The 25,554-nt window shown below is 50.7% G+C and overlaps 1 protein-coding gene across 2 annotated transcripts in view; it reads left to right on the forward strand.

Annotated features, from left to right (window-relative positions):
• The first annotated feature begins 17,231 nt into the window (after nucleotides 1-17,231).
• Nucleotides 17,232-25,554, forward strand: part of Creb3l1 (cAMP responsive element binding protein 3 like 1) — a 39,904-nt gene continuing 31,581 nt past the window's right edge. The window contains exon 1 of one of the 2 annotated variants that reach the window (XM_021639294.2): nucleotides 17,232-17,788. In XM_021639294.2, coding sequence (XP_021494969.1) covers nucleotides 17,687-17,788 — 102 coding nt within the window. In that variant the 5' untranslated portion in view covers nucleotides 17,232-17,686. The remainder of the gene's footprint in view (nucleotides 17,789-25,554) is intronic. The other variant, XM_021639295.2, reaches the window with a different exon arrangement.

Genomic DNA, 25,554 nt, shown 5'->3' on the forward strand with positions numbered 1-25,554 from the left:
GACATTTTCAAGTGCTCAGGGATGACTCTGTTGCCATGGAGACACTGAAGGTACCGAACAAGCTGCAGCCTCTCGAGTCATGAGTCAGGTTCCACTTTATGTATTAAAAACAACACCAACGTCCTGACCTACAGAAGACAAAGCGAAGCTCCCAGGGGCAGGTCGAGATGTCCACTGCCAGGGGAGATGAATCAGCTGTGTTACGCACGGTCCTGGGGTCTTCTGACGTCAACTGGTCCCTAGAAACATCCACTGAAACGTGGATGGGTTGGCAGAGTGCAAATGGTAAGCTGGGAAACACAAACAGAAATCGCCCTGCTGAGTGGAACTCGTGTTGCAGGGAGCAGGCCCATTTTCTCAGCTCTGCCCCATGGGGACTCTGCCCTTCCCAGATATAAGAGACCTCAAGACCCCAAAGAAATCATCACAGGCCCCCCAGGTCTGAGCTGGCCCACCCACGTGTGTGACACGATAGGAGTGTCCTCCCCACTCAGGCTGGATCCAGTGATTCTTCTGAAGGGGCAGACTCTCAGAAAAACAGGGTAGGGCACAGAAAGCCTCTCCCAGGGCCTTACTGTTTGGGATGAGCCCTTTCCCCAGAGCTCCTGCAGAGGAAGAAGACAATGAGGACTTCAGCTTCCATGGGCACTTCTAATGACACCCACCTTGCTCATCACCTCCTGGGAAGGACCGTTATAACAGTAACAGCGACACAGGAAGCCTCTTCTTGACTTGGAACGGGTGGCAGAACCCTAGAACTATAGCAGAAAGGACAGAAAACCTGCTCATTTGTCTGGAGTCAGGGCTGGTCCAGAGACTGAGTGGGAGGATTTTATTTCTTCCTTTCCCTCTGATGTTGGGGTGAACTCACGTCCTAATCCAGCTCTGGACTCCACCCACTGCCTTAGACTGCAGACAGACACAGTGATTGAGCCCATGAGTGCTGAAGACAGGAGGGCTGGGTTAAAGCTCTCTTTCTGTCACTTGCATGTAACAAAGTAAAAAGCCATTGTCCCAGCAGGGAGGTTCATCTAAAATACTAATCACAAGCTGGACATAGGGACTCACTCCAGAGGCAGGAGGATTGTCACACGATCTTGTCCAGCCAGGGCTCTAGAGTAAGTCTCAAAAGGCAAGACAAAGCAAAAGCAATGTTCCTTGTGCTGTTGTCCTGAAATCATCACTGCTCAGTGCTCCCATTTGCCTTGGTTGGGGGAGGTACACAGGCTTCTGTTCTGGTTAGGGTTTCTATTGCTGTGATGAAACACCATGACTAAAAAGCAAGTTGTGACAAAAAGGGTTTATTTGGTTTACACTTGCGCATCACTGTCCATCATCAAAGACAGTCAGGACAGGAACTCAGACAGCAGGAACCTGAAGGCAGGAGCTGATGCAGAGACCGTGGAGGGTGCTACTCACTGGCTTGTTCCCTATGGCTTACTCAGCCTACTTCCTTATAGAACCCAGAACCACCAGTCCCCAAGGATGGCACCACCCACAACGGGCTGGGCCTTCTGCCATCACCAATCACTAATTAAGAAAAGGCCCTGTAGGCTTACCTTGATCTTAAGGAACATTTTCTGAATGTTTCCCTCCTCTAGTTTCACGCTGACTAAGAACTAGCCAGTGCAGTTCCCTTAGAGTGGCCCACAAGGTTCCACGAGACCTCTTGGTTGACCGCCCACTCCAGCTCTGTACCTCTGCACCCTCTGCACCTGAGTAAACTTTAGCCATACCTTCGGGGGTGGGGTGGGGTCTGTTTGGCTTTGGTGTGTGTGTGTGTGTGTGTGAGTGTGTGTGTGTGTGTGTGTTTCCTCTTGCTCAGATTACCTTTTCTCTTTTTACCAATTTAATGGGTACCTGCTTATCGTTTAAGACAGTATCAAGAACCTCAGCCCAGGGCTGGAGAAACTGATCAGCGGTTCAAGCACTCAATGTTCTTTAGAGGAAATGAGTTAGATCCCAGGCACTTGCAGGGTGACTCACACTGTCTGTAGCTACAGTCCCAGGGGATCTGATTCCTTCTTCTGGCCAACATGGGCACCAGGCACACACACAGTACATAGACATTCGTGCAAACAAAACACCCATCCACACAAACTAAACAAATAAAAATTTAAGTGTCTTTTTTCAAAGGACCTCAGCCCTCCGAAACTTCCCCTTGAGTGAAGAGCAAACTGAATCTTGCCCTGAACTAGCTGTCTCCCTCCCCAATAAAGATAATTACCTCCAACCATCCAAACAGCTGCAGTTCGTGTTGGAGACCCTTCTCAATTTGTTAGAGTTTTCCATTTCTTCTTTTTCACGCATGTGTGTGTGTGCTTACATGCATATGTATGTGCATGCGTATGACGGCCAGAGGACGACATCGGTACCATTCATCTTCTGTCTCTCATTGGCTTGAGGCTCAACCAATTAGGCTAGGCTGTCTGGCCAGAGAGGCCCAGGACTCTCCCTGCCTCTGCCTCTCCGGTGCTGGGACTCCACGTATGCATTACTACACCTGGCGATTTTACATGGATTTTGAGAATCAAGCTCTGTGTTAGCAAAACAAATGCTTTCCCAGCTAAGCCGTTTGCCTCTAGCTCCCTTCTCTGTTCTTAAGGCGACCGCTGAGTCTGAGTAATCTCTGTGACAGAAAAAAAAAAAAAAAAAAAAGAACAAAGACAAAAATTTCATTTACAGATGAGAAAGCTGAAGGCCAGATAGGAACAAGAGATGTAATTAGAGAAGAGTCCCAGAAGTCTCTCGTTCCACGCTACTTTGGATACAGGGACTGTGGACCATCGTCTACGCACAGATCAATCAATGTGCATAGTCAGATGCTAAGCACTGTGCCGTGTCCTGGGGCATAAAGGAATTCCAGCTCTCAGGAGTCCAGGATGGCAGGCGCAGAGACAATTTCCACGTCGTTCACCACTGTAGAAAGAGCTTGTGGATTCCAGGGCTCCTAAACCACCAAGCGTGGAAGAAGACAACTTGCTATGGTCTAAATGTTTGAGTCCCATCCAACCCCCCATTAAAATTCATAAGTCAAGCTGGTCATGGTACCAACATCCATACTCTCAGAACCAGAGGGATAGAGGCAAGAGGCTCAGGAGTACATTTTCTGGTGCATGGCAAGTTCTAGGTCAACCTCCAGTAATAAGACCCCATCTCAAAAAAGTGCACCCCTCTCCAGATATCACATACAGAATCTTCAAGGTAGAGTTAAGAGGTGGCCATTGGGAGGGGGGTGTGGTCATAATAGTGTTAAGATGAGCTGCTATGAATGAGGCTTGTGCCCCCAGGAGAGGTTTAAGGGAAATCCCTTGTCCCTCGCAGGCACAGTAAGAAGTTAGTGATCTATGAGTCAGAAAACAGACTTTCAAACCAATTGGGTTCTTATTCTTGGATGTGTTGGCTCCAAGAATAAACTTCTATGTTTAGAAGCTACACGGTCTCTGGTAATTTGTTATAGCATCCTAAATGGACTATCTCTATATCTCTGATCCCTCTCAGCAGTCTTCTGAAGTCAATTCCCAGGCCAAGGCAGCTTTGCTGTATGTGTTGTCAAAACAGAACACACACAAGACAGATGGTAGAACCGTACCTTGCTCCTCAGGTTAGGACAGGTGAACACAGGAAATGTCTGAGTCTCCAAGCAGCCAGGCCAACAGCCATGCATGGAATAGGGCCACAAAGTCAGAGCCACCCCTGACATGGCACAGGGCATGGCCTTTGCCCTAGGCCTCACCTGAACCTCACCAGGCCCTACAGCCATATTTGATATTGTTTCTTGTCTCTAACCTAATGTCACAGCAGTTTCTTTGTTTGCATCTCACATCTCGCAGATGAGCGCTGGGGCTGAACTTGCTGTGAAGCTCCGCCCCTTCTGTTTGGAGTGTGAGATCCCATACATCACAGCTGGATCAAGTCAAGCTCCCACTTAGACCGACCAAAGGCTACCACCAGCCCAGAGTCTAACCCATATCCTTAGGAGAGCCTCATCCAGCCCAGCGCTGGCTCCTGTATTCAGCCCATTTCTTCTCTCCATTCCTCCCCATCCCGTCCTCCATGCCCTGGCCTTCTGCTGTGCCTGGATGAAGCAAAGTCCTCAATCTGTCCTTACCCTTCCCTTCCATTTCCTGAATAATATCTAGAATAATATATGGCTTTCTCCCTCCTGCCACTCAGGTCGCCGGTGGCCCCCTCCCTCCTGACTTGCCCTTTGTATATATAATATAACAATCTGGGCATGCTAGCTCACACCTTCAATCCCAGCACTTGAGAGGCAGAAGCAGGTGCATCTCTGAGTCTGAGGCCAGCCTGGTCTGCAGAGTAAGTTCCAGGACAGCCAGGGCTACACAGAGAACCCCTGCCTCAGACATACATGTATACATCCATCTGAAATGATATTCTATGTACATTTTATAGTTTGTTTACACTGTGCCCCTCAACTAAAACATGAGAGCAGAAGCGTGCCCATTTTGCTTACTAAGCTATCCACGAGGCAGAGAAGAGTACGCAGCACATAACAGAAACTCAGCGTGTTCTCGTGACATGAGCGAGTGAGCGACCCTTTTAAGCACAATGGCATTTTAAAAGGCAAGGTAAACTGGGCCTTACCGTGCCTGCCTGTAAATGCACTTGCTTAGGAGTCTAAGGCAGAAGGATCCTGAGTTTGAAGCCAGCCTGGGCTACACAGAAAGACTCCATCTCAAAAAAATAAACAAATGTCAGTGAGATGGCCCAGTGGGTAAAAGCACGTGCCACGTAACACTAAAGACCTAGATTTTATCCCTAGAACACACAAGAAATCTGCGTTTTGTGTAAGAGAAGCAAGCACTCCTCCTGCTGCAGCAAGGTGAAAGGCTGAGACAGGAGAATCTCCCAGAAGCTTCCGGGCCGGCTAGCCTGAAGTACACAGCACAACAGAAACAAGACAAACCCTGCCTCAACCCGGGAAAAGCAGAGTTATCATCTGACCCAAGTGAGTGCCATGGCACGCTCAGGCATGCATGCACACACACACACACACACACACACACACACACACACACACTAATGATAATAATAATAGTAATAATAAAATACAGCTCAGCCTGGTGTTTAAAGCTTAGGTGCTGCGTGACACTGTGAGCTGCCACCACCGTTGCTATTGTTGCCTTGAGTTTGTGCTCACTGTGTCATGAAAAGATAAGTCTAAATGACTGGGCCAGGGCTACAGCATAGTGTTAGAGCACTTGCCTAATAAACACAAGGCCTGGGATCAGTCCTCAGCACTGTGGATGGACGGATGGATGGATGGATGGATGGATACACGACATCATAGGCTCTTCAAGCCCCTACTCTCTAGCCTTTTATTCCACTTTGGGGTTCAAGCAGCAACTCCTCCAACTCCGCCTGAGCTGAGCGACAAGCTTCTGTCCTATCTGACAAGGTCACCCTCAGAGGCTGTCTCTGATGGTCAGGAGACCTCCAGTCCGGGCCTGGGCAAGGGGCTGTGGGCAGATCCCGGACAAGGCTTCAGAAACCCAGTGATTACCCCCCTAGAGCAGGCCCCACATCAAAGCTGCTCTCTGAGGGGCGAGGCCTCTAGATAAATGAAAGATTAAAGAAGACTTGGTCTCCACAGGCCACAGGGAGAGGCAGCCCACAAGTGGCCACAGAGGGGAGGCTCAGACAGCCCCGGCTGGACCCATCTTGGAGGGTACAGTATCTTGGAGTGAGGTATCCAGACTCCTGACCCAGGGAAGAGGAATGAAGAAGAAGTGACTTGCATGGACACGGACTCCCAATATTTTATGTCAGCCTTTCCTTCCAGCCCATAGCTATTCCACAACCCTCTCCCAGTCAGGCAGCAGCCAGGCTCAGTAGCCAGACCCTGGGTCTTTCTTGCAGACATCTTGTTTCGTCACTGGGTTCGGGCATTGGGGGTTGTGCCCTCCAGCACGGGAGCCTGTAATGAGCCCCAGCCTTCCTCCCCAGGGAAGGTCTGTAATTAGCGCAGGAGGCCAGGCTGAGGAAGCTCAGACAATGTCATTTGAACCAGGATGAGACAGGGCTCAATTGCTAGTCTGCACTTTTTTCCCCTGGTGCCATTTCATATACAAAACTCGGGCAAGCTTAACCCTTTCCTGCTTGGGCCTTGGTGCCGATAGTTGAGCTTGACATAGCATCCATTCTCAGGTCTAATCTGCGCAACCCTTGATGTCCCTAGACTACAGTAGGAACTTCCCATACATCCACCAATCAATCTTGCAAGCCTTCACTGAGCTGAAGGTAAGTCTCCCCTCCTGCAAGGAGAGTCCAATCCTGAGAGGTCAAAGATGCATGCTAGAAATCATTGGCAGATGACCCAGTGCAAGAAAGGACAAATCAGATGGTGAGGACTAGTGCATGCAAAGGAGAGAGCTGCACGGAAGCCAACTGTCCAGGAAGGCCCCATAGAGGGTTGGCATGTGGCAAGCACTCTGTAAATTCATCCTGCAGGAGTCATCGTCATGAGACAGAGTCCACTGCAACCTGAGCAGGAGGCTGGAATCACAGGGGAAGAAAAGGTGAAAGAAGCCTGCCCTAGGTGGAGACAGATAGAACAGCCTTCGTGACTGGAAGGCAGAGTACTGCTTCCTCCGTCACGTCCCTGGGGCGTTTCCTCTGAATCCCATCACTCGAGTTCATCTCGCTACAGATTACAACCTGTCTGGTCCCCACTGGAATGCAAAGAGCTATGGTGTCCCCTCATTGCTGCTCTTGGGAGCATCAGTAGTAAGCTGGTCCACAAAAGACACTCAGTATGTGCCCTGAGGCTGTCCCTCCTTGGGCAGAGGGCTTACCTAGCACGTACAAAGCCCGGGGTTTAATCTCAGCCCCATAGAAATCAGCTGGCCCACAGATGCAGGACACAGGGAAAGGAGGTCATCTTTGGCTACACAGGGAGTCTGAGGACAGCCTAGGCTACATGAGACCTGACCTTAAAAAAAAAAAAGTGTTCATTAAATAAAGTCAGGCTTCAATAAAAGAATACACTTCCATAGCCTTTCTTAGAAGGGGTCCAGAGTGTGTCACCAGGACGTTGAAAAATCTGCCTGACAGATTCTAGAAATCGGGTAAGACAAGACCAAGCACCGAGTAAATGTGTGTGTGTGTGTGTGTGTGTGTGTGTGTGTGTGTGTGTGTGTGAACCGAGTCTGCAGAAAGAGAAGCAAAGTGTTCTAAGATATCTAAAAAGATGCTCAACTCAAGAGAAATGTAAGTTTAAAGTATGCTGGACAGGCTAGAGAGATGGGTCAGTGGGTAAAAGCTCTACTAGGAAGACCCAACAGCCCAACTTCAATCCCAAGATTCCACAGTGGATGAGGGACCCAACTCCAGAGGGTTGTCCTCTGACCCCCATGAATGCCATGGCACTGGTGCACCCACAAACACACACACTCACAGATGATAGCAAATTAAATTTAAATTATTATTATTTCATTTCTTATGTGTCTAGGTGTTTGCCTGCATATATGTTCGTGAAGCACGTGGCTTCCTGGTTCCCAAGGAGACCATGTGGTTGCTGGAAATTGAACCCGGGTCCTCTGGAAGAGCAGCCGGTACACTTAGGCACCAATCGGTTTCTCCAAGCCCAAAACAAAAACTTTTTTTAAAAACCACATTGGAGCCAGGTGTGATGGCAAATGCCTTTTAATCCTGGGTTCAAGGCAGGTGGGTCTCTGTGAGTTCAAGGCCAGTACATAGTGAAAACCTGTTTCAAAAACAAAATAAAAACCAAATAACAAAACCAAACAAAAACCATTGGAAAAACCATTCCTAATCTGGAAAAATATAAAAATATAAAATTGTGATGGCTTTCTGTTTGGCGTCTCCATTCTTTGCCACTGGGGGTGTAAACTGTGGTTCAGGGAACCTGAAGAACCTGCACTTACAGGTTGAAAAGTGTTCTAGGAACCTATCCTTTGAACAAGCAGGAGTCAAGCAGGTCTATCACGGCAGCATTGTTTCTTAAAGTGAACAACTGGAAACTTTCCAAATGTCCATCTGCCAGGGACAGGTAAGTATATTATGGTACAGTCACACAATGGAAGGCTGTGCAGCAAGGGAGAAGAATGAGGAAATTCTCTGTGTGCGAATACAGGATCATCTCCAGGACAGACTAAGGAAAAACAGCAAACATGCAGTGTGGATAATACTGCAGGAGAGAGCGAGAGGGGTTCAGAACCACCCGCACACTCACATGCACAGCAAAGAAAGAGGCCCAAAAAAGTAAAAAAACTGAGTATGTGTTAGTGGAAGGGTGAAATCTTTGCAGATAGCTGTAAGGTGCCGGATGGAGATGCGGCAGGCTCCCTTCTTAGTATATCCACTTTCTACCTCTGAGTTACCTAAATTCGTCCATCTGCTTGACAAAATGTAAAAGACAGCCAGGCATGGTGGCGCACACCTTTAATCCTGGCACTCAGGAGGCAAAGGCAGGCAGATCTCTGGGAGTTCGAGGCCAGCCTGGTCTATTTGTTGAGTTTCAGGTCAGCACGGCGTACATAAAGAAAGCCTGTTTCAAAACAAAACAAAACTCAACAGCATTTAAAAGACAACAGAACAAAATAAAATGCCCTAAAGAGGTTAGAGTTCTGCCTGCTCCACCTCACTTGGCTGCCTGTATGTGGTTTTTCCTGCTCTTGTTCCCATCAAGTTTTCTGGAGACTCTGGATTCCAAGAAACAATAATTTCCAGAGCATGGACTAGGAAATCAGACTAAAGATACCGTGTGACTTTAGACAAGATGATGTAGCTCTCTGAGCCTTGGGATAACAGCGTCACCTCAGCGTCTACCTCTATGAGTGCAGTAAAGCACACGTGAGAACACTTACCTGAACTGTTTAACCAGACCCTGGAACACAATGAATCCACCCTGTCTCAGTCCACCCAACTCCAGGTTCGAATTCCTTGCACTGTTGTAGTTAGATTGCTGATGTTTGCATTATTGATTACAGGAGCTCCCTACAGATTCAGGAGATTGAGGCACACAGCCTACACTGGGAGAGTGCTGGAAGACAACAGGGCCACAGTCAAGGGAGGTTTGTACAAATCCTTCTTAAAACAAAAGCCCAAACTCCGCGCTGTACATGCTGATGTCTGAAGGCAGCCCATACTGCAGACCTGGGGCTTATCTGGACAGCTCCCCCAGTGCTCACTGCCCACTGGGGCTGAGTCTCTGCATTGTCCATGGGCTATCAGAGATTGACATTCTGAGGGGTGTGTGAGGAGGCTTCACATAACTGCCCCTCCCATCTGCTCTGCACAGGCTCTCTCCTTGTCTGCTCCTGGAGTCCCCAGGCTGCAGGCTGCCTGCGTGGAGCCAGTCCCTATGAGAAAGGAATTGGCTGGGCATGGTGGTACATGCATAGGATCCTAGCGCTCAAGAGACTGAGGCAGGAGAATGGTGATTTTTGAGGCCAGCTTAAGCTATATACATATCTACCTCTATCTATACATATACATACACATAAACACACAGAGAGAGGGGGGAGGGAGAGAGAGAGAAATAAAGAGAGAGAGAGAAAAGGTCTCACTATGTAGCCCTGGCTGTCATGGAACTCATTATGTAGATCAGGCTGGTCTTGAACTCACAGAGTTCACAGGCCTGCCTCAGCCTCCTGGGTGCTGGAATTAAAGGTGTATGCCACCATGCCTCCTTCACAGCTTTACTTTTCAAATAGACAGAGGGAGTGGGTGGGAGGAGAGAAAGTTATTCCCGTCTCATAAGCACATGGAAGGACTCCCTTGCCAGCCGAGTCCTCTTCTGGCAAGAAAGAGGCTCCAGGTAGTAGGCCTAACAGGATGACTCAATTCTGAGTTGCAGGATGCCCACATGGATACCCCACCTTGATCTTTGTTGCTTTCTTGCAACATTGTCACAGACAAATACATCCATTCCATCCATTGTTTCCTAAAAAACTTGTTGCCTTCAATTCTGTGTTTCTCTAAACTCAGGATGTTTCTCAGAACATCTGGAAAAATAGATTTGACTCTTTATATGTTGTGGTTGGTTGGTTGGTTGGTTGGTTGGTTGGTTGGTTGGTTGGTTGGTTGGGAATTTTGAAGACAGGATCCCAACCTCACTAGATAGACAAGGCTGGCCTTGAACTCCTGATCCTCCTGCCTCTGCTTCCTGAGTGCGTGCATGTACCACCACACCTGACTTGGGAATATATTTCCTTTTATGGTGGGTCTCTGTTGGCTCTACTCAGCTGAAGAGGTTAGGTTTAATCCCTAAAGATGGAGTATGCCCAAGGTCCCTACGGTCTGATGCACAGGGTATCAGACCAAACCTTCACCTGGACCTGCTTATCCGAGGATTCAGTCTCGCAAACATGGCAGGGAGGTAAAAAGCTGCATCTGCCACGGCCCTGGGGCCCTCCCAGCCACTCCAGAAAGACCCCTGATTGCCTGTAACTTGTTCAATCCCAGAAGCTAACAATGCAGTTGGAAAATGACATTAAGATACAATTTCCAGCTCTCCTGTTTAATATCTGGGTGGCCTTGGATAGACATAACCTCCCTTAGCCTCACTTTCTTTATCTACGAAGTAAAAACATTCATGCCTCTGTCTCACTGCTAAGACGCTGGAGAAGTGCTGCAGACTGCAGACGATGGTGTCGGATGGGGGTTGTTGTTCTTTACAGGATTTATTTTTGTTTTCAATTGTTCCTATGTGGGGGTCAGGCATGCATCTGTGTGTGCAGGTTCCTCCGGAGGCCTGGAGAGGCAGTTGGAGCACCTGGAGATGGAGTTACAGGCAGATTTGAGGTGCCCACTGTGGGTCCTCTGCAAGAACGGTCCACGCTCTTAACCACTGAGCTGCCTCTCCAGCCTCAGAGGGAAAATGATACGGAAAAGAGGAGATAATAGTGTCAGAGGACAGCAGAGCATAGTCAGTGGGGTGAAACACACCTCCTTGAGATTCTGCACGGGGAACACCTCAGCAAACTCAGCTCCAGGCTTCCAAGCAGCCGAATCAAGGAAGAGACATCTGGGGCTTCAAACCCCATTTGATTAAACATAGACCCGGGGCTTGGCAGAAAGAAAAAAAAAATCTTGCCTGGGCCTTCCTGAGTTCAGGAAAATTGCAAGGCGGGGATGAATGTTAGAGGAGTGGGAGGAGATACCCCTGGGGGTGGTCATGGCATCTTCTGTGTTCTCTGGGAGTTTACAAAAAGTTAAAACGCTTGACGGTGACCATCAGAGTGTCTGGCATAGAACAAGAGCTTAAAATGTAGCTATTTATTTCTTCCTTCCTCCCTCCTCTGTCTCTCCTCCTCCCTCCTTTCTTCTGCAAACTCTATCTTCTCCCTAGGGCAATGGCTCTCAACCTTCCTCATGCCTTTAATACAGTTTCTTACATTGTGGTGACCCCAATCATAAACGGTTGGTTTTCTTGTTTGTTCGCTACTACTTCATAACTAATTTTGTTGCTGCTGTGTATCATGATGCAAATATCTGTGTTCTCCTATAGCTTTAGGAGACTTCTGTGAAAAGACCATTTGCCCTCCCCCCCACCAAGGGGTCACGACCCACAGCAGTTGAGAATAATAGCCCTTAAAGGCTCTGTGAGACTTTACAAGTAAATGAGGATTCTGATAGTCATTGTTCAGCAGAATAGCTCCTCTGGGCTGGTTCCATGTTATCACCTGCGATTCTATTGGGGGGGGATCCTTGAAGACTTAGCTGTCCCCTAATCTTAGGTCTCAAGAAGCCCACACCCACCCACCAGCCACCTGGGCTTCGCCTCCACCTCGGAGAGGACATAAATCCCCGGATCTCCGAAGCTGTGGCTTCCTCTCATTCCCTACATAGCTCCAGGCTGCTCCCGCCGACCACCACATTCATGGAGCCCAGCCACGTGCAAAAGCACAATTAATATTCCACTCAGTCTCCCCAGCCCTGCTGCATGTTGGGAGAAGATGGAAACCAGATCTGCAGCTGTACACGCTGGCAGGATCATGCGTACAGAGGTGAGAGAGAGAGCTGCCGCTTTCTCCTTCACGGGGTGAGCGAAAGCACACACAGAGGCACGCGTTCACGCACACACATACCTATGCACGCACACATGCACGAAGGCACGCAATTGGCAGAAGCCCCTTGCTTAGGGTTACACCTTCCGATCATGGCTGCTCCTCAGAGATGTGTACACGTGGCAGCACAGCATGAGCCACATGCCAGCTAATCAGAGCACATAGGGCCTCTTGCACACAGGGTCATAGCTGTACTTAGAAGAGAGGGAGATCAAGTTAGCATTGTCTCCATCTAGGAGGGAACCAGGGTCATCCTGTGTGATACATGGACTTTGCAGGGAGACCGTAGCAAGAGCTGGCTTCACCTCCCCTGCTCACAGTCCCTGCTGAGCTGAGTCTCAGCGGCCTAAGATTTTAGCAAAGCCTTTGACCTGAAAGCCTGAGACTGTCTCTCAGTTTCTCTGTAACAAGCCATTTCAGGCTCACCAGAGTTTGGGGAAACTGAGGCCTGACCAGTGTTAGAGCTCACAGACAGAGGCAGGCCTCCAACTTTCCATACTCTTGCCCTTCCTCTTAGACCCACAGTTACTGCTCTGCCAGCCGTAGGTGGGGCAGGATTTCAGGGGAGTGTCCCTTATGGGACAGGAGGAAATAAGCAGCTATGTTGATTTTTCTCTCCACAATTTAGACTTATGAGAGCAAGCAAGGTGGCTGGAAGAATCAGGAGGCCCCAGTGCGTGTCTTTGAGAGATGGAGCCGAGGGGTCCAGGCAATGCAAGTGTCTAGGAAGACAGTGTGTGCAGGTGATTCAGGCCGTGCAGAGGAGGGCCAACTCAGAGCTGGAGACCAAAGAGGAAGTGGGTGGAGCTGTTCCCCAGGCAGCAGGCAGACAGAGGGCCAAGGGGGCGGGCTTGCCTCCAGTCCAAGATGGGACAGTAGGAGCAGAAATCCAGAAGAAAAAAGAGTGAAACCAGTTACCAAGAAAGGGTACTAGACTGGAGGCAAATGTCTCGTTAGTCCCCAAAGAACTTCAGTCTTCAGAGAATTTAAAGAGGGAGACAAAAATCTATCTTATTAAGGCTATTCCCTAAGCAGAGTAATCTGTGACTCACTGGCTGCCCAAGATGCTAAGGCTCTCCCCTAAACGGCTGCCTTTGCCTAGTGAGCAAATGCAGTTCTTCTGGGATGAACGGAAAGGGCCAGGGCTTAACAGTCCCAGTTCTGCCTCTTGAGGCTGGAGCAAGCCAGTCGTGGCCTTAGGTCCTAGTTACTTACAAAAGAGGAAAATAAATTCCCTACAGCCTGTTTTTCTCATCTACAGAGTAGGCATGGTGACGATATCACGCGTCCCTGAATCTAAGGTGCCGTCAGTGGTACGCAAGACCACTGCCTTTAATACGTTAGCAGGGGAACCTACTGTCCCCCACACTGTGACATCATCAGTTACAAGACACACTTGACCTTAGAGGTGTTGGCCTGTGTGAAGAAGCAGGTAAGTCAGAGTCAGGAAACCCCAGAACCTGGCTCACAAGGTTGTCTCGAGAACTGAACCAAGTAACACAGCTGAAATACTTATTGCCTGGCACAAAGTAAATGTCTGGGAAATGTATATAGGCCGTGGTGGAGAGAGGACAGGACACAAGCAAAGGGAGTGGGGAAGGGATGAGTGACAGCCAGAGTTAAAAGTCACCCTCATTTCCTGGCAGGGTGCCACTCCAAAGCTCCAAGTTAAGCCCCCAAAAAGGGGGACAGAGGAAGAACAGCCAGGCAGCCATTCTAGAGAACCACAGAGAACAAAGGGCCCCCATCTGCACCCCGGAAGTCAGCTTGATCTCCAGGATGAATATGTTTTCGTTCCCCAGAAGTTCCTGCTCAAGGGTGCCAAAACCTTTTTCCTTTACGATACAGGCAAACAAGGCGTATTTACTTTGGGTGACCTTCTCACCACCACCCAGGGCTCTGCTAGCCATGAGTAACACCCACCTGCCACCCTCCAGGTAGCTCCTAGTAGGAGTCTAGAAAGCCTGAGTACCTGGTTGGCTGAGGACCAGGCTTGGCTTAGCTGTCTGGGTTCCCAACTCCCCGTTTGGAAGATACTTGTCAAAGAAAGACCCTAGGAGGGATCAGTGCTTCATCCCCCATCTTACACACGTAGAACCTGAGGCTCAGTGAAGGGTAGTGACAGTCCAGACTGTATGAACACACACACACAAATCCCACAATACAACCTGGAAAGAGCCTCACTCTCCGCCTGACCTTCAGTGACCGGGACAGACAGGAGGCTTATCTTTGCCCTTTTCCTCGTGTGCGTCACTGTCACCAACTGTGTAGAGATGCCTTTATGCAGGAGGCTTTGGCTTCACAGCTGGAGCCACAGCTACAGGACAGGCAGCTACACATGTCACCAGGCCCAGCTGAGCTCAGGAGTAGGGAGCTTCTCTGGCACTCACAAGGCCCTGGAGTCCACCCAGGATGAAAGAGATGTGTTTCTGGCCATGCCCCCACTGGACTGTGGCAGTGGGGATGGGGAGAGAGGGGTTGGGGAGGACTTTTGTCAGAACCTGCGTAACCCTTACCAGCGTTTTCATAGACTGGAGCCCCTACTTCTGTGTGACGATGAGAACAAGTTTGTGTCCACCACTGGTTCCACATTCATCATTCCTGTACCACATCCCACTGCCCCACCCCATCAAGCCTTTCTTTCTTTGCTGCTACTCCCATCCCTGGAACACTTTTCCCTCCATTTTGCCCCTGAATGACCTAATGCCATCATTCAGTCTTCAGCTTACGCTGCTCAAAGAGGCCTTCCTTACCCATACAGTCATGCAGAACTGTTTTATTTCTTCATAGTTCCTTGCAATGTCAAATACCTGGGCTAGGGATTTTAGTAGCAGGCCCTCAGTAACGCTTATAGGATATGAGCCTAAGTGGCCAGAAATCCTTATCTTGGCAGGATTCTGCCATCCTACTTATTCCAGGAAGTTATGATTATCCTTTGTACAGGCCCTGCTTGCCTGTTCCCCTTTTTTCTCTCCTCCCCACTTTGCCTCCAGGATTTCTCTTGGGAGGTTTTGCTCCTCAGATTCCACAGGAGGTACCGGAACTAGAAAGCCTCCCCAGGATTCTTTTCAATGGTTTCCTTGGGTGTTCACCTGGACAAGAATAAGGAGAGACAGAGCATTCTAATCCTACTTATCTAAAATATATAATCTTCCCCAATCACTTAAATGGTACCTATGTATCTAATTACAGAGCTGCTTTGCATGGGGTGGGAGGGGGACCCTGGCACAATTTCCAGCCAACTGCAGGCAGAGGGACACTTCTGCCCCTCCTGGGAGCCCACAGGGATTCTGGCTCAGGAGCCGGGACTGCAGACACCTGCTGCCACAGGCTCACGCATAAGAGCCAGTCTTATCCACCCAGATATGGACCATGGCCCTTTTCCTGAGAAGGCTCAGTCTCTATCCGTTAATAACCCTCGACTGGCCCATGACCCCATTTATTTCTATCCATCACTATGGGTAGAACTGAATTCTTTTGTGCTCAGCCTAACTTTTCAGGGCGCCATTGCTGTTGAGCAGGTCTCTAGAACATGGGCTCTGATGCCAGTTTCTCGGGAGCAAACTCCGTAGGAAACCTTGGAGCCAATGGTCATGTGATAAGCTAGAAGGTCCAGAGCTATGTCCTCTGTAAGAATAGGACATGGAAATACGGACAAGCCACTTGGCTACTCTACTCGGCTGGCAAACAGCTTTGGTCTCAGGTGATGATTTTCGGCAATCACTGCAGCTGAGCTGTGATGATATCTCCACTTCTTAAAGGCCATTTAGATCCTGAGCTAAACACTCAAGCAAGGAGGACACACTTAATCCCATGCATCATTCTGGGAAGGAACAGTGGACCCAGCCCTCAAGGGAGTGCCTTTCTGAGCCACTTTCCCTTGTTCTGGTGCGGAGAGATTGTTTATCGGCCCTTTTAAGAGATTAAGTTGTCACAGCAGCCGGGTACTTAAGTAATGAGTCCAAGGGGCCCATGCGTGTCAGGTGACTGGACAGCACTTTGGCTCACCAGTCTCTCATTCTCCAACGTCCAAGAGGCTTAATGGTTGATGAGAAGAAAGGCAGCTCTGCTTGTCTCTTACTGCCTAGGTGGACCCTCTACCTGGGGAAGAGCTGGCTTTGGTGTTTGCTCTGAGGGTTTTGGAGTCCAGTGTGATCACAGCCAAGTCAGCAAACAAGGGTTACAAGACTGGTCCGGCATGCCTGTGTCCTGCGTGTATTCAAGGATGGTTACTGCTCCCCTCTGGGACTTCAGGGAAGGTGTGAGGAAGACAACTTGTAAACGGAGAGCATGGTGATGAAAAATAAAGAAGCTGCAATGGGATGTGGCTCCCGGTAGAGAGGCAGAAGGCCCCAGACCTCAGCTCCAGCGCTCCATGAAGCTGGGTGTGTTGCCAGGCTGTGGGGACCCAGGCCTTTAGTCAGCACTCAGGAGGCAGAGGCAGGCAGATCTCTGTGAGTTCCAGGCCAGCCTGGTCTACAGAGTCTCAAAAAACAAACAAACCAAAAACCATAGTAACAACGAAACAAAATAAAAAACTGGATGTGGTGGTCCAGGGCTATAATCCCAGCCTAGCCTAGGAAATCCTGCCCTGCCCCCCCAAAAGAGAAAGGCGTGTGTGTGTGTGTGTGTGTGTGTGTGTGTGGTGTGTGTGTGTGAAAACCCGCATTGTGACAAGGTATTTTCTGAGTCCTCCTCTGGAAGATCTCTTAACCTTCTTGAGTCATCGCTCCAGACCCAGTGACTATAGCTTGAAACAGAGTTCCCTGGTTTGGTTCAGGGTTTACTATCAAACTAGGGGGGAAAAGAAAACCCGGCCTGGTGGAGCACACACAAGAGGATCTCTGTGAGTTCGAGGCCAACCTGGTCTACACACTGTGTTCCAGGCCAGCTGGGGCTACATAGAGAATCTATTTCAAAAAAGAAAAAGAAAAAGAATGGCAAGAACCTGGTCGTCCGTTTACAGAATCGGGGCTAGAAAAGGTTTCACGAAGCCTACATTTTCCAGATAGTGTTGCCTTCGTCCCTTATTATTTCAGCTTTCAGAGAGCTGAGCCTGCCAAGGAAGCCTAACCGAAACGTGTCCCTTTAAAAGAGAGGAGACGATGCCCCGGCCACGCCCTCTGCTCATTAATATTGAATTATCGTGAATATTGATGTGGAGGCGTGGCGGCCGGGCCAGCTGGGCTCAGCAGCCCGGGGTTCCCAGCTTCAGACCCGGGAAAGTGACAGAGGCCGCGCGGAGGAGGAGACCCGGAGAGTCCGCGGCGACTCGGCAACCGCCCAGCCTCGGGGGGAGCCCTGAGCTCCCCCACCCCCGGTTCTCGCCCGGCCCGGGGGGCTCCTCCAGCCTCGGCCCCACCCCCGGGCTCCCCATGGAAGCCAGCTGCGCCCCGGGAGGAGCAGGAGGAGGAGGAGTCGGCTGAATGCCCACGGTGCGCTCGGCGCCGCTGCCCTGAGGCCCCTCGGCGCCCCCGACCCGCGCCACCCCCGCCGCTCCTCCCCCGGGGCTCGCCGGGACCTGCCCCCCGGGCCGCCTGCCCGCGCCCAGCCGCAGCTCGGTGCGGGGATCGCCGCCGCCCTGGAGTGAGGCGAAGAGCAGCCCAGTGGGGTCCCCGGAACCCGGCGCGATGGACGCCGTCTTGGAGCCCTTCCCGGCCGACAGGCTGTTCCCGGGATCCAGCTTCCTGGACTTGGGAGACCTGAACGAGTCGGATTTCCTCAACAATGCGGTAAGGACCCCAGGGTCTCGGGTCCCCCATTGCCCACAACTCGCACCCGTCTCCGCGGGGCGCCCGGAACCCCGCCGAGACCCGCGGGAGTCAAGGAGGGGGCTCGGCTCGGGGTCTCCCGGATGGACACGTGCGTGGGGCTTAGACCAGGAGCCTGGAGCGTGGCTGCAGCTGTTCGCCCCACGCCACTCCTGGGCACTCACGCCGAGCACACGTTGGCCCTGGCTTCCAGGGGAAGGGGACATGGAGGCGTCGGGGGCCATCCGAACCTCGGACAGGAGCTCAAGGGCCACCAGTCCCCAGCCCACACCCACCCCGCGCGCCACTCTTCGCTGCGGTCTCCTATCCGCTGTCCACCCACCCCAGGGTTCTGGCACCACGTTGGGAGCAAAGTGAAGGGGCTCTTTCCCGTGCCCTCTTTAGGGCCTCGGTGGCTCTGAGGCCGTATCCCCGCTTGGGGGCGCACAGTGGAGCTTTCCCAGGCCACAGGCCCGAAGCTTTGAGGGGGTCAGAGCCAGACCCAGAACACTAAGGACCCTGGCCTCCCCATGGAGTCAGGCCCAGCACCTACCGGGAAGGGAGCTGAGGGTGGCGGGTCGGGGCAGCACCGGTGACATCTCAGGAGATCTGTCTCCTCTCGGTGTGTCTCTTGGACACTGTGCTTCCTGTCCCTTAGCTGTCGGTGGCTCTGCTGACTTTGTCTATCCCCCGTGGCTTCGGTGACTGCCCGCGGGCTATGAGGTGGCCTTCCTTCTCTCTCCTTTACCCTCCTTTTCTAAGGAAACGTGGCTGTCTCTTCTTTCCTTCCTCTCTCATTCACTAGGGCCATGGCAGTGAGAGAGATAGGGAGAGACAGAGACAGAAAGAGACGGACAGACAGAGACTGACTCATCCTGAAGAAATGTGAGCTGTTTGGAGAAGCTTATGGGAACCCACCACCGCCATGGAATGAACCATCCTTGTGCACCCTCTACCCACACTGGCCAGAAGGGCCAAGCACACGGGTCTCCACCTGTTCGCCTCTACCTCCTGTGCTAACAAGAACTTTAGCAGGCAAGGGCCGAGTCCTTGAAGGACGTAGGTGTCCCCTCACTTGAATGTCCCAAGCCGCTCGATTCGTGTCACCGTCAGTCAGGGAGTCATAGGGTGCCAAGGCCTTCTCAAGCAGCATGTCCGGTCTTGCTGTCTGAGGAAGACTTAAATCTTAGTCTTCTACATCAGATCAAGGGAACTAGGAGAGATGCTTTGTTTCAGGAGCAGAGGCCTGTGGCCTCATTCTGCCTCTGTTTCCCTTGTGAGCACGGGCTGTGCCTCTCTTTCCTTCCTGCAGGCCTCCGTTTCTTGATCCATAAGGTGGGGGTGGGGAGGAGCTGGACCACGAAGGTGGTTCTAGATGTTTCCCAGGAGGAAAACAACAGTTTGGCAGGGTCCACTCTGCCTTCTTGGAGCAGATAAAAGATTCTGGTCGGTGGGAAAGAAGTTTGAAGTCCAAAGGTACAGTGCAGGCCCCCTGCAGACCGAGCTGGGCTTTCTTCTCAATGAACTCCGCAGCCTGCCCCGCTCTGCAGCTGCTCCTCTGGGCCATGCTCCAGTGCAGGAAAGGAGCCCTGATAGGCAGTGGGACACCAGGAGGGAAAGCACAGCTGGGGCCCTGGGGCCCTCATCTGGACCAGGGTCAGCTATGGGAGGCGAAAGGGTTTGTAGGAAGAGAGGGCTCCTCTCCTGGCTAGGACCTGGAAATTCTGGGTCTGGCTCTGCTTCTGCCACTAGCTACAGGGGCTGTTCTAGTGACTTAAGTTCTTCAGGCCCTTGATTTGCTTATCAGAAATAGGAAAACGTCTTTCCCTGTAGCAATGTTGGAAGGATTTGGTGGGAAAGGTAACATAATAATGAATGCAGTTTAAGGCCTGGCAAGTAGGAGACCACAGCTGACCTCTGCCAAGCACTGAAAGCAGGGGGGCAGTGAGGAGCACTTATCAGGAATTGGTGTGTCCTTGAGCGAGTCCCGTTCCTTCTCTGGACCTTCCATTTCCATGCCTAACTTCCACAGCAACACCCAAGTCCCTCTTCATTCTGTGAGAGGGTGAGAGAGGGTTTCCAGGGATGAGGATGGGAGGGACATGTCTAACTGGAAGACGAAAAGTTGTGTCTTCACCGTCCTTAAAAGTCCCATTGTGGGCCTCCAAATGTCCCTATTGCACTAAAAGCAAACGAAGGAAGCCAGGTCCTCCTGACCACAGCTGAGAAGACTTGGTCTTGTTAGAGACCGGAACAGAACCCTCGGGGGCTAGCAGGCCAGCAGGCGGCTGGTGCTTGCATTGCCGCCGAGGCCTTCTTCCTGATATTGTGATGCTGTCTGTGCAGCTCTAGGGGCTCCCTTAGAAGAGAACAGCTGTCCTTCCTCCCAGAGGTGTGGGCTTCTCCTCCTCCAGCCTCCCTACCTTCCCACAGCTCCTAAGGGACTGTCCTTGCACTTTCTTGCGTTGTACCCTATGGTCCTGTGTGAGCAAGAGAGCCTGTGGACCCAGATAACTGGAAAGGAAGAACAGAAGGAGAGAGGGTCTGTTCTGTCTTATCTCTCTCCTCTGGCCAGGAGAAAGAGATATCTCTGGTGACTCTCCAGGGAACTGACTCAAGATTCCAGAGAAACCCCAGCTGGGAGATGTGGGGAAGAGGAAGAAGGGGAGCAGGGAGGGGGGTTCTGTTGTCTCAGAGGGGAGCAGCAGGAAGTTGCAAGGATGTTTGCTCAACACACCCATGTACCTCTCAGCAGCTGGGGAGGCCAGGTGTGGGGATGAGGGGACCCCAGGACCAGCCCAGAGGAGGGGCTTAGAGGGAGGTAAGGCTGATCAGCACTCCTGGATTTCCAGCCTGACTTCCCCACTAATGCTAACCAGGAAAGACAAGAGGCCCCCCACCCCCAGCGTTTGGAGGATCTGGGGAGATTAGAGAAGTATGTGTGTGTTTGGATGTGCCTGTGTGGGTGGGCTTTCTGCAGCCCTCTACAGTGTGTGTGTGTGTGTGTGTGTGTGTGTGTGTGTGTGTGTGTGTGTGTAATTCTGACCAAAAGAAGGGCCAAGGCACTGTGGCCTTAGAATGGAACCCACCGGAAAAGAATGAACAAAAAGTCAGTGTGAAAGTAAAATCTCAGCACTCTCATTCAGAAGGGAGGACTCCTCAAAGACGCCACCAAAAGACTGAGTTTGCTTAGTTTAGCTTTTCTCCTTCCCCTACTTTTGAGGAAACACGCTCCTGAAAGCTTCACAGGGGGCTTCATCTGTCTCCTTGATCCCAGTGCCCAACAAAACTCTGTACAAGGTGTAGGTCAGCCATTGACAGAGGCGTGAATGAAATGAAGGAATTCAGTCCAGGTCAGAGTATGTCTGTATGTTTTCTGTGGTGGGGTGTGCAGGTATTCGGGTGTGTGTGGGGAGCAAGAGGACAGTCGCCTCCGAAGCATCATCTTCCTTTTGAGACAGCATGCCTCACTCGCCAGGAGCTCACCAGTTAGGCTAGACTGGCCAGCCAGCCCCAGGCCGCCCCTGTCTCCACCTCTCCAGCACAATTGTGAACCTACCTTTTCACGTGTGTTCTGGGGATCGAACTCAGCTCCTCGGGTTTGGGTGGCCAAGACCTTACTGAATGAGCCGTCTCCCCAGCTCCCTTCCTCTGTATGTTCCAGGGAGAAAAGTGATGGTGCTAAGCTTACCCGCTCCCAGCCATCGGGTCCTGCAGTGGATCTTGTCTCTGGGCCTTACAGAGAGCATCACTATCGTTTCCAAAGAGTGGCTATTACTTTGACTTTGCCATAATCGCCCGAGGCCCCAGCAGGCCCCAAGCTAGGACAGTCTAGGGTTGGCTGACCTGTAGGGAATTTCAACCTGTGGCTCTTGAGCCAAACCTTGAGCCTGGGTCCTCCCCTGTTTCTTCTTTTTCAGGTAGTTCTGGGTCTCTTAGGCCTATATTCATCCACCTTAAACTGCAGTCCTACCTCAGGGCCTTTGCATATGCTAGTCCTACCATTTGAAATGATCTGCCTCAAGTCCTTCTTCTTTAGCTTCCTACTCTGAACTCAGATGCCTTTGGGGGTAGGGGGAGGCTGCTGTTTTCTGCTTCCTTCCTTTGGTTTCTTCATGGCCTGTATCCCAGTTTGCAGCTGTTTTATTGACTTTTTTATATATTTCCTCCATGAAAAAGTTCCATAAAAGCAGAGACCGTATCAATTTTACACGTTGCCATAAACCTAACACAATATTGTGACGCAAAATAGGCACTGGCTTAGTAAAAATTCTACAGTAGTGCAAAATCCAACCTACCGTTTCCAAACTAGGTGACACATGGGGTTAACTTTGTAGAGTCAGTGATACATTTCGGGTGGATGGACCTGTCGCTAACAGCAAGAGAGTGAAGGCTGCTCACCATCCTGAGAAAGGCCCACAGGTAGCTGCTGCCGACCCCCACAGACACAGAGATCTGCATACTATTTGAGATGCATCCTGAACATGAGGCAGAAACTCGGGTTTCTTCACACTGCAGAGGACTTTGCTCTAGTCAAGGATTTACTGTATTTGTGGAGAAAATTCTTTTAAGGTAAAGCAAAGCTGTAAAAAAAGAAAAAAAAAAGGTGATGAGAACAAACTATAGCTGAGTATCCAACAGGCATACAGGAAATTCCAGAGGGGCCCCTGGAGCCTCTGGGTCCTGACCTGGCCAGCCCCGAGTGTGCCGCGGAAGCCCATGGATGCTTCACCTGCCCCTAATCCTCTCGGCATCTGCCAGGCATTCTTTTTTTTTTCCTCACTCATATACATGTACATTCCTTGGATGGATTGGCATTAGAGAGACACATTGGCAGATCCCCGGCTGCAGGAGTGAAGGAGACCCACTCAGGTCTAAATCCCTACCCATGGCTAAATGAGAAATCAGGAAATGGATAGAATGGATACCATGCTCTGCATGGCGCCTCTTTCTAAGAAATTTAGAAGTGACAGACACCTAGACACTGAAGAGCTGGGACTGGATGGATTGGCTGTCTGATGGAGAAGCCACATTGAACTGGAACTTCAGCGTGCTTACTGTATATAGTTGACCAGGGAAGCTGAGTCATCGCGCACACATGAACAGTGAGGCAGACTCAGCTAACCTTGTGGGGGAGCAGTCTTCAGGCTGCAAACAGTTTCTGCACTCACTACCAACACTCCAACCCGAGGAAGGCTGTTCCATCCCTCTGAGAGTCACCTGGGGAAGGCTCCACCACTCCCATGGGGCTGAGGTATTTGAGTCTTTGGCACGGTCGTGCCCAGGTCAACAAAACACATTCACCCAGGATTTCACTTGCTTCCTACACTTGGACACTGGTGGACACCATGATGAAGCAGACCGTTGTAGGAGTCCGGGGACAAATTAGAGGTTCTGCAAGGTTGCTCCAAGGTGGCCTTGCACACACACACACACACACACACACACACACACACACACAATGTCTTCCACACCTGCTGGTGAAGGCTCCATTGAGAAGCATTTCAGGGGGCAGCACCACTGTTGTCTTCTCCCACCTGAGAATCCAATCAGCATCCCCTATCCCTTGTGCAGACAAGAAAAGGAGCTTTAGAGAGGGTGTGTCACTGTCTCGAAGGCAAGGGTGCTCCAGAGACTCTGAGGACAGAGAGAAATAGCTAGAGACTAGCTCCCTTGCACACATTCTTGTTCTGGTTCAGACTTTGCTGTGTATCCAAACATTCTCTCAGCTGCCATCCTTAGGGCACCATGGATACCTGGAGTTTTAGAGACACAGCTGAGCCCCTGGACCAGTCCCTCGATCCCTCTCCTTATGACTGTTTTGGGTGCTGCTCCATAATCCTTTGGGGAACTTGCACCTTTGTTCTCTGGAGGACCCATAGAGGAACCTCCAGACTATGTCCTCTCTGCCTCCACATACCTCCTGCAATCTCTATACCCAGAGCCTCCTGAAGCATCTCTCTCAGGGATCTGGCTTGCCCTTGACCCTCTCTCAAGAAACAATTTCCAGATGTTGGAGAACAGGCTGTTCTTCTGGAAATCTCAGCACTCCAAGGGGCCAGGATGGAGAAGAAAGATTTGGGTGGAGTTGAGTCAAGACTATGAGCATTGCTTTGGCTGGAAGTCTGTGTAACCCCTGTGAGCAGACCCAGGGAAGCCACAGTCAGTGGCAGGACCCTGAGCCAGAAGCAGGAAAAATGTGGAGATGGGAATGTCTGGTTCAAAGCTGGAAGGAGGAGAACATGGATGAGAACCTTGACCCGCATAGGAAGTATGTCATGGGTATTGGTTTCCTTGCAAAGTCAAAGGCCTTGATCTTTGAGATCTGGACATACCATATCATCAGTGAGCTTGACTTGACTCTGAGTTGTGAGCGGATTTCCCTTTGCCGGGCTCAGTCTGCTCCTCCCCCAGCTCTCCAGGGACAGGACACTCAATGATGCTTCCTTGGTCCTTGGCTGTTGGCCCAGAGGCCATTTCACCCTTCACAAAGAGGCTGACACATCCAAGCAGGGATGTGCGCTCCGACATAACAGCTGGACAGCAGCAGCCACTCCCTCCTGCCCCTTCCAAAAGAATAACAAAAATGAAAGCAGCAGAGGCATGAGGCAGGCTCTTAAGGCCCTCCTGGAGAGCCGGGACACAGTTCTCAGGCAGTGACCACAGGGATCTACCAGAAGAATGCCAGACTCAGCCTGCCCCTTGGGGGTTCTGCTCTGCCTGAACCATCCTCATCCCTTAATCACTTCATTTCTCAGCTTGCTGTGTGATCTCAGGAAAAGCCTTTCCCTTTCTCGATCTTAACATCCTCGCTGCAAAATTAGACTAAGGGTTCCCCGAAGCCAGAGGGTCCCTTCGTTAATTTTGACTATTCTCTAGTTATGGCTGTAATGCTTAGAAGATACTTATTTACACTATAGGCAGGCAGGCAGATGAGTGAGTGGTGTTTGCATGGGTGAAGGGAGAGGAGGATAGATGGATGGACGGGTGGGTGGATGGATGACTGAAAGCTTAGAAAACTGAAAACATGGATGGATGTATTAATAAGCTGATGAACTGACTAGAGGGACAGGCGAACTGCTGGATGGATAAGGAGAAGATGGAAAGAAGAAGAAAAAAAGATGACTGAGAGGAAAAAAGGAGAGGGAATGGGTAAGCGGGTGATGGGAGAAGAAATGAGTGCAGAGAAGGGTAGAGTGGAGCAGCAGTAAAAGGAGAAGTAGGTAGATGGATGATGAAAGAAAACACTTTAAAACGTCCAGCTTTGATGCTCCTTCTTTTTAACGTATTTTTTTATTCATCCCCTTATGCGTGCACACAATCATTCAAATATTGAATAATCTTATGTCTCACCTCAGCTTTCCACTTTATCATAATAGTCTGTGTGTGTGCGCGCGTGCATGTGTACACGCACGCTCGAGCACTAAATGCATGCATCTATGCATGTTTGAATTTGTGTGTGCGTACATGTATGAACATGCATGCACATGAGGGCATGTAGAGATCAAAGATTGGTGTGGAATGTCATGCTCGACCTCCCTTCTGCTTTAGTGGCTGAGTCAGGGTCTTCCCCAGATTTCACCAGGCCACCTAGCCAAGCTAGCCGGTTTGCCTCTGGAGTGCCCGGCTGGCCAGCATGCCTGCCTGGCCTTATGTGACTGTTGGGGACCTCACCTCCTGTGGAGTCCAGAGGATAATAAAAATAGCTATCTAGGAATTCACCAGACACCATTAGAAACAGACAGTAC

Source organism: Meriones unguiculatus, chromosome 18, assembly GCF_030254825.1.
Source record: "Meriones unguiculatus strain TT.TT164.6M chromosome 18, Bangor_MerUng_6.1, whole genome shotgun sequence".
Classification (NCBI taxonomy): domain Eukaryota; kingdom Metazoa; phylum Chordata; class Mammalia; order Rodentia; family Muridae; genus Meriones; species Meriones unguiculatus.